Source organism: Orcinus orca, chromosome 3 (genome assembly GCF_937001465.1).
Source record: "Orcinus orca chromosome 3, mOrcOrc1.1, whole genome shotgun sequence".
NCBI classification, from domain to species: Eukaryota; Metazoa; Chordata; class Mammalia; order Artiodactyla; family Delphinidae; genus Orcinus; species Orcinus orca.
In genome coordinates, this window is record NC_064561.1 from 101,866,965 (window position 1) to 101,880,734 (window position 13,770).

General features: G+C 33.8%; 1 protein-coding gene across 20 annotated transcripts in view; it reads right to left on the minus strand.

Moving 5' to 3' along the window:
• Positions 1–13,770, minus strand: part of PPIP5K2 (diphosphoinositol pentakisphosphate kinase 2) — a 75,422-nt gene that overhangs the window by 15,750 nt on the left and 45,902 nt on the right. For 8 of the 20 annotated variants that reach the window (XM_049707355.1, XM_049707356.1, XM_049707352.1 and 5 more), the window contains 8 exons: positions 12,181–12,308; positions 11,486–11,600; positions 7,820–7,927; positions 7,614–7,730; positions 4,386–4,553; positions 2,677–2,793; positions 1,844–2,017; positions 476–548 (listed from right to left, as the gene is read on the minus strand). In XM_049707355.1, the coding sequence (XP_049563312.1) occupies positions 476–548; positions 1,844–2,017; positions 2,677–2,793; positions 4,386–4,553; positions 7,614–7,730; positions 7,820–7,927; positions 11,486–11,600; positions 12,181–12,308 (1,000 nt within the window). The remainder of the gene's footprint in view (positions 1–475; positions 549–1,843; positions 2,018–2,676; positions 2,794–4,385; positions 4,554–7,613; positions 7,731–7,819; positions 7,928–11,485; positions 11,601–12,180; positions 12,309–13,770) is intronic. The other 12 variants (XM_033408485.2, XM_033408482.2, XM_012537286.3 and 9 more) reach the window with 3 other exon arrangements.

Sequence of the window (13,770 nt, forward strand, 5' to 3'; positions counted from 1 at the left end):
GCTTTGGCTTTCCTTAAGAGATGACCAAAACCAAAAGGATAATTAATATACCCAGACAGGGTTTGAAACACTCCCCACTTAAAAATTTTTTTAATCAGAATAGTAGATTCTTTTTGTATGTGATAGCATATTTTCATCTTTATCAGCTGGGAAAAATGAAGTTTCCTTCCTAAATTAAAACATGTTGGGATTTTAACTTATAGAATACAAGATTAAAAATGAGCACTGGCAATTAGACTAAGTAGTTTACATTATGGGCATTCAAAAGGGTTATGAAACAAAATTAATGCTATTTCGTATTTATTTCATCAAAACTTTATATTTTGAGCTTTATGACTCAACATTTCTGAATTAGTGTATGTAAAATAAAAACTAAAGCATAGCATTTGGTCATGCTTTCACCTCTGAAGAGTTTTACATGTGTGCAAAATAGTGAGTTTAAGATTTGGAATACAACTTCCTTTAGACCACATACCTACAGTAGGGTTCTGCTTCTGTTCTACAAGAGTTCGTGGTGTTCGCAAGTAATTAGCATTTTCAGATACAACCTGCACAAGGAAAGCAAAATAAATGAACTAAAACAGTAAAATAAATTAAAAAGTCCATACTTCATTTGCAGCCTGTTCCAGACAGACAAAGGTTAATAAGCTGTATGATAAATATTAGTAGAAATACACAAATTATGAAAGATCATGCAAGATCCCCTTCTGAAGGGAGTCCATTTCATATGAGGTCCTTGCAATGAAGTGGTGCGAAGCAGGCATTCAGAATTAAATATCATGTATGAAACAAGACAGATGAAAAGAAACAATTAATAGACAATTAATAATTTCACTCTCTCTTAAAAGAAGCCAAATGCCCACTCTTAAACGGCTCCTGTATTTGAAGGGGGAAAAACAATCACAAACAAAAGAAAGGACAGACAGACTGTTGAGATCACCATACAATTACTGATCCATGCACAGGCTTTATCAGAGTAACCTTTAAATATTCACAGCCTTAATGGATACCATAATCCCTTTTCCTATAATCAATGCATTATATTTCCAAAAGGAAATTGCTGAAATTCTCGGAAAAGTCATGTGTATGAGCAGACCTTCCATTGTGAAAAAACAAAAAACTAAAAATACCCACAGTATTTTAAGTTTCCAAATGTCATCACAAAAAGTCCTTCTGAAGAAATTTTATTTTGACCCCTTTTGTTGGGGCATATTATTGATGGGCACATATACATTGTCCCCTTTTATCTTAAAGAGAGCATTAAGATATTATACAACTAAAAAAACCCATACTGTATGTAATTATTAGATACTTCCAGATAATAGAAAGTGAGGGAGAGAACCATCAGTATTAGATGTATCCTGCTAATTAACATAGGGCCACATAAATTTTGATATTTAAAAAAATATTCACATTCTCAGCAAATTCCAAATGGAATCTATTTTTCAATTATGGGGGAAAAGGTTATTAAATTTTCTTATCATCAAATTATGTAATTTCATTTCTGAATGTTTTAAAGAATAAGTCAAAAAAATGATTTCTTTACATTTAAAAAATTTTAATTAACAAGCTAAAGTTCCAGGAGTATAAAATTTATTGACTAATTTTAAAATCCTGGATATTTAAACCCCCCCCAGTAAAAATGCTAAACACATGCAATGTAAGTGGTTTCTTTCCCTCAAATATTGTGAGACATTACAAGCATTTTTAAGTGAATTCAAAATTTAAAAACAGAAGTATTTACTCTGATGTAAAATATAAGGGATTAGATGTCCTCAAAGACAGCTGTTTGTTGCTCTGAATGCGGGGAGGAAAAATGTTTAATGAAGTAAAGTTTAAAAACCTGTTGCCATGAGCCAAAAATACTGGATGTGAAAGCCAATGATTTGGGGGAGACAGGGGAAGAAGTGATTTGTTCCCCTGATCTGCGTCTTCGACGCCCAGTACCCACACCACTGGTGTAATGCAGCCAGGTACCAGTACCCTCTGGGCTAGACACACTCAGGGGGCTCTCTTCCTGGAAGTGAGAAAGGGGCAAAAAAAAAAAAAAAAAAAAAAAAAAGCAGAGCATGCAAAGTTAGATACAACAGAGCCAAATGATCAGAAAGAAAAAAAAATACAGTTTGTTTGCATTTGTTTATCAATTTTTAAAAAACTATTAAACAGTAATTTGGGAGCCAAATATTTTAATATTTGAGAAATTGATCGGAATGAGTTATAAATCTAATTGTAAGTAATAATGATTATGAGAATTACATTACTATCTTAAATATACAAAATATTTATACTGCTTAATAGTTGTCACTTCCCTCTTAGAACTTGAAAGATTTTAACAATTTTTTATCTTAGCAATGTTAAAAATATGATATTCAGGAGGTTTTATGCTATACTGGGCAAACTTTTCAACCCAAAGCACTAAAGAATCCTGCAAAGGGTTAAAGAGACTTCATTGTATATATGTATGAAAGGAAATCTGTCTGCCAGACAAAAAAAATTAGAGATCGTAAGATGGAGGATTCAAATTGCACTTGTTTACACTTTCAAGCTATCTATTTATTTACCCCCTCCAAAGATTATTTATAGAGTTCAGTAGGCAAAACATGCAGCAAACATTCTCATTTTACATGTTTGCATGTTCAGGTTTCAGACGGTGAGGACAGAGTAAAATCTACTTGCACAAAATGAAGAGAATAGTCTTTTTCTCTGTATGTCTTTTGGAAGTACAAACTTCTGATATCCATGGAGATGATGGACGCTGGAAAAAGTCTTCAAGGTTTTACTTGAATAATTTACCTTATGGAAGTAAAAGTTTAGCATGGCATAGAAATAATCTCTTGAAAGCAACTATTTAAGTATTTACGAGAAAAAGGTTTATAAATGTGTTCTGCGTTTTAAGAGTTAACAAAGGGCAGTGATTTTGTTGAAGATTTCACAAATACAGATGAGACTCAGAATACGTTTGACTGTATCAGTGTTACAGACTTCTTCTGGAGTTCAGAAAAAAGGTTTAATGGTGAAATTCTGAACAGTCTGATGAATTGCAGATTGCTTTGTTCAACAACACCAAAATCACTGCCCTCACGCAAATTTTAGGTTACATTAATAAATGTCATTTCCCAATTTTCTGAAATTAAAGATAACTGAACATAACCCCAGGTTTCTCATTCTTAAATTAAGCTATAATAGAATAATCCCAAATTCTACAATTTTTAATCATCCTCTTTTTATTGGGTTGGCCAAAAGAGTGCAGGAAAAACCCGAATGAACTTTTTGGCCAACCCATAATTAACTTAAAATATCCCATTCACGGGAATCCTAACTAGTATACATTTTCAACTGTAAAATTACAACAATCTATTTTATCGAGATGTTTTTCCTATACACCATTGTCAAATTGGGACATATACATTTGAAATTTGAGAATCAAAAGCACATATGTTTGTATAATTTGGGGCTATAGAAATGAGCATAATTCTCATTTGTTGGTGTTTACGTTCCTATTCACCAACTGCTAGATGTTATACCTAACTCTTAAGATTTGGCATATTTAATCATCAACAAAAAATATTTTTCTAACTTAAAAGTTGATGGTTCCTCCTATCTTATACTTTTACTTGAGCATTTAGAGAACATTTTTAAGCACTGATCTCAAATCAGTGCTGGGGGAATCATCCTATAGAGAATATAAATAACCCAAAAAGAAGGTATTCAGAGTATAAAAATGTATACAGATGTTAAAGATTTACTTAAACTTTACTCCAACTGCTCAACTTTCCTTTCTTTTTTTTCAACTTTCCTTTTAAATGTTATTTTAGTAGTTATTTAAATGTTATTTTGTTAGTGAGCATAAGAATTAGCCTAAGTTATTTAATTATAGACCTTAATATAATACAAAGGTAAATTTTTCAACCATAGCATCAAAATTTCAAATTCCTATACTGACTTTAGCAATCAGGTTAACAATTCAGAATCTCACATCTTATTATACAGTGTCATTGGAATCAGTTGTTGCTGAAGCATCTCTGGCAATTCCTCACTACTTTTAACCAAAAATTATTCCTGATCCATTATATCAGACTTTGAAAAAAGTTCTTTATTAGAATAACCTAAAGTGACAAGAAAATAATGGATCAAGTCTTCAAAAGGCCTTATTTTACTACTTCTATTCAACTTTGCTATGAAAACTATAAAGCTCCAAATTCTAAAATTAATCTCTGCATTTTCTAACTGCCTCTATATTTTAAAAAATTTATTTGAAAAATAAAGTTGACAATTAAAAATCTGTTAGGTTCCCAAGCTTGATAATTAAAGCTGTATTTTCTTTTCTGTTTTATTAAAATATAGTTAGTTTACTTCATAAAAAACATGCTCTGATATATACTTACTTCATTTGCAGCCATCTTCCTAGATCTTGGAAGTGGAGACTTCCTGTGTATATGAATTGGCTCTGATACCATAGGTTTAAACAATATCACAGCTCGATCAACCTCATCTTTTTTAGAAGTATGTGGCTCATCATCACTATCAATTTTAAAAGATCTCCTGCCTTCACTCTGTGCAGAAAGAACATAACATAATAAAATTCAGATAAAACAAATCAATCTCTTCAGATGAACAAATTCAACCACCAACTGGTGTAGTCACTTGCAGTACATATACAAGTTTGTTTATTCAAGTAAATTAATAATTGAATTCTTATGAAAGCCTAGTATTATTCTGGATATTGTAAGACAGATGACAGAGTTCCTGACTTCAAGAAATACATACTCTTTGGATACATTAAACCATAAACCGACAATAAAGAGCCATATAAAACAAAGTACTTAATTAAATTTCATCCAATGCCCAAATAAATAAGCAATAATAATAAATGACAGTAAGAAAAAAGAGATCAGTTTTGTTACCAGTAATGCCATCAACTCAATCACAAACTGAAACAGTATCTGAAGTTATAAATTTTAGAAAATTCAAACTCTATGCCAAATATTTCCAACAAATGTAATGACTGCATACTTAAATAACAACCATTTGATGACTCACTGAATATTTAGTGAGTATGTACCATGTGCCAAGACACAGATGAATAAGATACTGTCCCGAATTATAAGAATCTCACAGTATAGTACAGAAAACAGATACGTTTAAAAAAGTTACACTAAATATCCATCTAAATAGAATGGGTAGGGCTTCCCTGGTGGCGCAGTGGTTAAGAATCTGCCTGCCGGGCTTCCCTGGTGGCGCTGTGGTTGAGAGTCCGCCTGCTGATGCAGGGGACACGGGTTTGTGTCCCGGTCCGGGAAGATTCTCACATGCCGCAGAGCAGCTAGGCCCGTGAGCCATGGCCGCTGAGCCTGCGCGTCTGGAGCCTGTGCTCCGCAACGGGAGAGGCCACAACAGTGAGAGGCCCGCGTACCGCAAAAAAAAAAAAAAAAAAAGAATCTGCCTGCCAATGCAGGGGACACGGGTTCGAGCCCTGGTCTGGGAAGATACCACATGCCGCAGAGCAACTAAGCCCGTGTGCCACAACTACTGAAGCCCACACGTCTAGAGCCCGTGCTCCACAACAAGAGAAGCCACCGCAATGAGAAGCCCACACACCGCAACGAAGAGTCACCCCTGCTCGCCACAACTAGGGAAAGCCCACGCACAGCAACGAAGACCCAATGCAGCCAAAAATAAATAAATAAATAAATTTAAAAATAAACAGGACGGATAAATTGGGTAAATTACACTAAAACACATATTTTAAAGCACTAAGAATGGGCAAACTAAAACTAATTACATCAATGAATCTTATGAACGTACGTTAGTTAAAAGAAGCCAAGCAGAAGTACATAAAAACCTTCATCAAACTAAGGGGTATAGAAAATAAAGATAAACTTCTTCAACCAGGTAAGGGATATCTAAAAACTTGAAACAATCATCACAATTAATAAATCACTGGAAGACAAGAGTGCCCACCATCACTAAATCTATTCAACATTTTGCGGGACATTTGTCATCATTCACAGATATGATCATATACATAGAAAATTCAAATGACTCTATGTATAAATTATTAGAATGAATAAACAGCATGCAGTAAGGTTGTTAGTTATAAAATCTCTCTATAAAAATGAGTTAAAATTCAATATGAAAATAGCAAACAGAAAATGAAATTTAAATAAGCCATTTATGATAACATAAAGAATTTAGGAATTACCCTGACAAAGAAAATACAAGACATTAAAAAAAGTCTTAATTTTATCAAGAACATATAAAGAATAGCTCACTAAATTCAGAGCTGTATATCAAGTCCTTGGACTAGAAGATTCAATTCTGTAAAAGTGTTATTTCTCTCAACACTGATCTGCAGAGTTTATGTAATTTCAATCAAAATTCCAAAAAGTTCACTTTGAAACATGACCTTTTGCTTTAGTTTGGGAATGAACAAGGATGATACTAAGGATGCTTAGTATCAACACTTCTACTCAACACCATACTAGTCCTAGCCAGTAGCACTTCACAAAAAGCATATTCAAATAACCAATGAATATAAGAAAAGGTACTAATCCTTATTGGTCATGAGGGTAATGTAAATTTAAGCCACAACAAGATATCACTACATAGTCCCCAAAATAGCTATATTAAAAACACTAATCATACCAAGTGCTGATAAAGATATGGTAGTATCTTTGGAAAGTTATTTGACTGTATTTTAAAAAGTTGAACATATGCATACCCTATAACCCAGCAATTTTACGCCTACATATATATCCAAAAGAAATGTGTACATATGTTCAGAAAAAGACCTGAACAAGAATCTTCATAAAAGCATCCATCTTCAAACCTTGAACTGGAAACAAATCAAATGATCATCATAGTGAAATGGATTAATAAACTGCACCATATTTATTTAATGTAATCCTACATGGCAACAAAAATGAAGAACCGATGAATCTCAAACACATAATGAAAGAAAACAAACCCACTCTCCACCCCCAAAAAGCACATATTTTGTGATTTCATTTGTGATCATAAAGTCCAAAAATAGACAAAATTAATCTAAGTCATGATAGTAGGTAACTTTGGGGAGAAGGCAGGGAGGTTGTGAGAAAGAGGGGGCACAACTGGTTCTTCTAGAATGATCTTCTATCTATAACCTGGCTAGTTGTTTTACAATTGTGTTCATTTTGTGATATATCATTAAACTACACACTTATGATTTAGGTATGTTTACGAATATGTATTATAGTTTAGTAAAAAAGGTTTAAAGCTGAGTACATATTTAACTTTTGTAAGGTTAAGAATTAAACTGCAGTAATTCGTAACAAGTGCTTAGCATAGTAAAGAATGGACTAGTCCTCAAGTAGGACTTGAGGACAAAAACAAAAATTATAGTTATCCATTCTAACTACTGATCTTAAAAATCCAAAAAATCTAGAGAAAAGATAAAATATAAAATTCTAATATTCATAAAAATGTTGTCTACCCAAATCATACTTCAAGAAATTTAAACCATCTTGCTACTTAGTTGAGATAAGAATTATAGTACATAATAGAAAATTCTTAAAGAAACCTCATTTATATTTAGAACTGTAGTAACTAAGCAATGAAAATTTCATCTTCATTACCTCCCTTGAAGCTGGTCTATATCCATAGCCAGATGGTAAATTTTTGTCTTCTTCACATCCTTTGGCTCCTGGACTAAAATGTAATTCAACATGAAAGCGTTCCTCAGAGGAAAGATCCTAAAAAATATTACAGAACACTTTCAAAATGAGAAACTTCAAGTTATTTATTTACCTCTGGTAACACACGCAAATCAAGACTCTGTTACCTTGTTAGGATCCTCGTAAAGCATGATAACAATCTGAGTCATGTAGTTGAGTTCACTGACAACATTTAAATAATCCATAGCTCGTTTCCACTGTTCATCCTTTGATTCCTGAACAAATGGTAAGCATTTTCTCATATTATGTTACTTTAAAACCACTTTATTTTCATTATGGTAATTTGTTTAATCCTGATTGATACCACACAAATGAGGTGAATACTTAATACTCAACAAGCTTATATATACTCAACAAGCTTTCTTCTACTGCCACCACCCTAAGTGTAAACTACATCATCTTTCTTTAGATCACTGTGATAGCTCCCTAAATCGTTTCCTCATATCTACTTCTACTTATCTATTGTCTACACAGAAACCAAAGCCATTCACTTCCCTGCTTAAAACCTTTTAATGGCTTCCCAATCCTCTTAGAATCCTCAAGGCATGGCTCTCCAAACTTATCTGTTACAATTTTATGCATCACTCACTATTACGCTTCAATTATAGGCTTTCTCTCCATTCTTACATCTTCTATGTTCTTTCTACCTTATAAATAAGTGCAAGAAAGTTAAAAGGTGACCACATAAGAGATGTATCTCTCCTCCCCTAAAACAATTCCATCATTACTAATGGATATATAAGCTCTTGCCTTGCTAATTAAGGGTCATTTTTTTCTCTATTTCTTTTATTAAAGCTCCACTAATCCTCATATGTATGCAAGGGATGCCACTTTGCTATCCTATTAAGGAATAAAAAAGAAATAAAAAACAAGAGAAAAGAACATATGAATTGGAAAATTTGATGGGAAAAGAACACTTACATAGTCTTAGGGTAACTCTGATAATAACTATTCATCAAGGCCCAATGATAAGAGAAATTAAGAATCAGGAGACATATACCAAATCTTCATACATTTCACTGACTGCCCTTTATTTTAAAAAGTACAAAAGAAAACAAAGTTGAATTCATTTTCTTTTAAAGATTATTTTTTTATAGATGTGCATAAATGTATATGCTAATATATATATATACACATAAAAAGTTTTTTAATTCTTATTTTTTGCTAGTTTGGAGATGGCTGAAAAGATATTTTTGATATATAATAGAAGTGACATTGTATTCTAGATAATTTGTGGTTTGAGTGTACTGAGAAAGAAAGGGGATATTAAAATTTCTAAGTCTGTGTGGTTATCACTTCCACTGCCAATCTCTAAAACATCATTTTCTTTATTTTTTCACATACAAACTTCCTGGGAATCTTATTAATAGCCACTGCTTCAGCCATCATTAATATGTTGGCTTACCAACTCTGTACCTTTAACCCAAACCTCTAGCCTTACATATAAACATACTACTGGTCATCTTCACTTGACTAGCCTACTAGTGCCTCAAATTCAAGCTACCTAACCTCATTACTTTCCTTCTAATGCCTGATACTCCCCCAAGTGTTACTTATCAGTGAATGATGAGTAATTTTGTAGATGATCCTGTTAGAAATATGGGAACCTTTCTTGACTCTCTTTTCTTTCTTACCTTCCACACCTGTAAGCAAAGAAAGGGCCTCAAGGAGAGTGTTGGTGAAAGTTAAAATGCCTCAAAAAGAGAGTGTTAGTGAAAGCCTGAAAGGGCACTGAGGAGGTTGTTGGTGAGGGACTATAGGAAGGTTAAAAAAAAATCTTACTGGAAACTATAGGAAAAAGAACGCTTGTTATGTAGTGGCATAAAGTGTAGAAACACTATAGCCTGCAGACAGTGGAACTCAATGAGCTAGCTACCAAAAATTCCAGGAAAAATTCTCAAAAGGCCACCAAGATTCTTCTCACTACCTGTGATGAACTATGAGAGGAGGGAGATAAACTACAGGAAAATGGTTAATTAAAGGAGCCAAGACTTGCAGAGTTCAGAAATAAAACTGTTTCTCATTCCTAGCCTCTCCAGAGAGCAAAAAATGCTATAGTTAAAAAGTGGCTTCCAGGAAGAACAGAAACGCAGGAATCTGTCATGAAAACATGGGTGTGATTGTAAAAACACTTGCTAAGACTTCAGAAAGATTTAAGGCTCACAGACCTTTCAAAGACGCAAAGACTTTCTCAGGATTATACTACCATGTCTCTCAGATACTAACTATTAAGCAATAAGGACTGCTGAGTACTATCCCTCAGTAGACACAGAGGGAGACCAATGTAAAAATGGGCTTATTCTTAAGATTTGTGGGTGTGAACTGTTTAATAAAGTAGATTATAAATTACTCCTTTTTGTTTTGTTTTTTAAATTATACCATCTTGAACTAAAAATAAACAGACCTTTGGATCCCCAAACTTCCTTGGACAGGAAGCAGGTTAAAGAAAACTACTTAGCTGCAAATGTGAGCTACTTTTTATGGAAAAGGAAGGATGACCTAGGTGAAGCAATTAAGAACCCAAAGTATGAAGCCATGAACCATTATAAACAACTCCCTGGCAGTATGACAGAGCCCTAATTAAGGAATGGGCAGTAAGTACCTAGGCAGATTTCAAAATTGCTATGGACCAGTGACCATGGTGTACCTTCTGTTTTCCCCTCTTTTGAAAAGGTTATCTACAGCAGTTATTCTATGCTTATCCCACCACTGTATGTCAAATGTATGAAGGACAGACAATTGGTATCTTCAGTTCATAGGTCTTTGAAACCAGATTGAGTTCTCCTGAGCACTCAAGGAGCTCTGCCCAAGGAGTCCCATCCACACCTGGACCTGATTTAGATAATGAGATCCTGGATGTCAAGTTTATGCTATAATAGATAAGCCTGAGGGAATACTGGAGGAGAGATTACCTGAATTTTGCATGAGGGAGAAATATGGATTGTGTGGGTAATGGACATACTGTGATAGACTCTGTTTTCCAAATATGGCCACCAAAATACATCCAATCCCAAGTATTCATCTTACAATAAGTAAGTGACAGTGATACTCCACTCATCTAGTAATATGGGTCTATTCCCCACCCCTTGAACCTGGATGGGACTCGGTGACTGCCTCCAAAAATGCTCAGCAGAAGTGATACTACGTAACTTCATAAGTTAGGTCATAAAAATGCTTTGTGCTTGCTCCTTGCTCTTTTAGGAAGTTCACTTTTGGAACTCAGCTGCTATGTTCTGTGCATCAAGCACCAGACATGAGAAGAAAGTTGTGAGATGACTTGAGCCCAAGCCACTGTCTGACTGCAATATCACGAGAGGCCCAATGCAAAACTGCCTGATCACAGTCAGCCTTTAAACCATGAGAGAGAAAAATAAAATGACTGTGGTTGTTTTAAGGCAGTAACCTTTGGTATGATTCATTACCTAACAGTAAATAAGAGTCACAATGTCCAACCAAACACCAAGTCCTATTGATTCTAACCTCTAAATAATGCAAATTCATCAGTTTCTCTTTATCTCACTGCCACTGGCCTGTAACATTACCTAAAATATTTTGTATTATTGTTTGCTTAAATGGATCTTCTCCAAAGGGAAGAGAACATGTCATTATCTCCAACATCTAGCAGAGTGCTTGGTATAAAGTAGACCCTTGACAAATGATGGTAAATAATGAATTATTAAAAACTGCACAGTAAAAAAATGGTGTTAGTGATTCGATTATAAATTCAATAACACATATTTGTTAAATAGATTTATATAACTTATCCTACTTACATCACATAAGGCACCATAGCGAAGAATAGACAGTAAAGAATGTACATGACTTTCACTGGTGAAATATAATCTGGTACGGACATGACGTTCAGGTGACAGAACACCCCTGGAATACCTAGAGTAAGGAGCAGACACTGTTAAAACGTAACCATGCAGTTAAAACTTAATGAAATTATTTTGTAAAATGGAATTTAATCTTACTAGAAGTAAAAGAACATAGTAAGCAAATCTATCACTCTTCCAATAACAACTGAGGCGTTATCTTAGCAGGTATTCCTCTAACATGAAGATAACTGGAACTAACTGGGACCACTGAGATTAGTCAAAGAAGCATTAATATTAGTCAAGTTCACTGTAAATAGGTTATTTAAGCACCTTTATTAACAACGAAAGAGGTCATAGCACTAAAGAAGCTCACAGATGTTAATGCTGCTGAATGAGGATGATCACTGATGATCACATGTGAATGATAACACACATCCTCTTTCCCTGTTTGCCTCAGTTTTTTCTCCAATTTGGAGCCAAAAAGAACCTTGGTTGGAAGTTAACTATTAGAAATACCTAGGTAATATTTATTTCCACAGTGTGCCAAGTGATACACTCCTGATTTAGCCATAGGAACATTAAAAAGTAATTAGATTTGAAGAATGCAAAAACAGATGCCTATAGACTTAAATACCAGTACAGTCTCTTACACAGGATGGAGTTTATTTACAGTGTCATCATCTTGTGTCCTTTGAAGATCTGAGCGAATTTTTCTAACTAGAGGAGTACAGTAGCCTTTGGCAATCTCCAGTTTTTCAGCTTTAGTTATACCATATTCCTGAGCAGAACATACACAACATTAGAAAAAGGGTATAATAATAAAGAACTCCAATAAATGTACTACTAAATTTAAGAATTTTAGTGAGCAACAAGTATTTTTATTCAGCCTCTTTTGAACATTATACAATGCTCCTAGTTTACATTTCTGCAACTTCAAGTACACTATTCCCCAAAGTATTGAGTGTAATTAGAAGAATTTTATTTTGGTGTAAATGAAAAAGAAAGTAATTTCTAAAGAGGATAGGATGAATGGATGAATGTAATCTTTATGAACAGTATTCAACTCAACCAGGTTTTAAATGTAGAAACAACCCTAAAAGAAAGATGGATTAAGGGCACAAACACTAAAGCACAGAACAAATAGTCAATAAACATACAGAAAGAAATATAAATTGAAACCATGAAATTTTTGTCTATTTGAATGTCAAAGATTAAAAAGGTTAACAAATTATTTAAAAGCCTTTGGCCAATACTGTAAAGGTTTTAACTAGTGGTTAGCCAAAAATGCCGTGAAATTATCAAACTTAATGAGCTCTATAACCATTATAAGTTAATTAAATGAGGAATTACAATCCAAAGTGTTAAGAAAACATAGTAATTGTAAGAATTATAATAAAAATTACAGTTCAAAGAGGTAGATGAGAAAATGACCTGATATAAGAAAAAAATCTGTTTTGTGTGTATAGATGGGAAGAGAGGGTATAAGAGGAAGAGGGCAGAAAGTGGGGTGGAGGCGGAGGAAGGCAGGGACAGAGAGAGAAAGAAGGAAGAGTAGAGAAGAGGGAAGAAATAAGCACACTCTTTCTCTCCCAGTTCCTTCTGGGATACCTGTATTTAAAGGCTACTTGCTGTTATCAGGTACTTCCCAGATGGCAAAACTTTAGTATGGATAATAAATCTCAAAACTGCCTAATAAAGAAAAGGCTGATTGATTAGATGGAAGACGTATGAAAATGGAACCTCTTGGGTCATTTACCTTAAACACAAAAGCTTGGTTGGTTAATTATCTCACCAACATAGATGACTGTGAAATTGGTATGAAAAAAAGAAATACGTATGCAATTGTGTATGTATGTGTAAACAAAAGGAAAATGTTGAAATTAACATCATCAAAGGAAATTTTTCTGTTGTTATTAGCAAGGTGTAATGAAACAGGCACTCTCATACACTGCTGGTCTGTAACAAAACTGGTAAAAGAGTTCTGGAAATCTTCTTGATTTTATGTAGAAGACATATGTATAAGGAGAGTGAAAGAAAGTAAAAGAATCCACATTTCCAAATGTGAGAAATTGGTTAAATAGCTATTACTACATCACATCATTCAGCCATTAGGAAAAATGAAGTATATTTAGCTTTACTGATTTGGAAAAAATTTCTTGATGCCAAGAAAAAAAAATCAGGTTATAAAATAGTATGCATTTCCTGGTTCCATTTTTGCAAAGAATACATTTGTCATATAT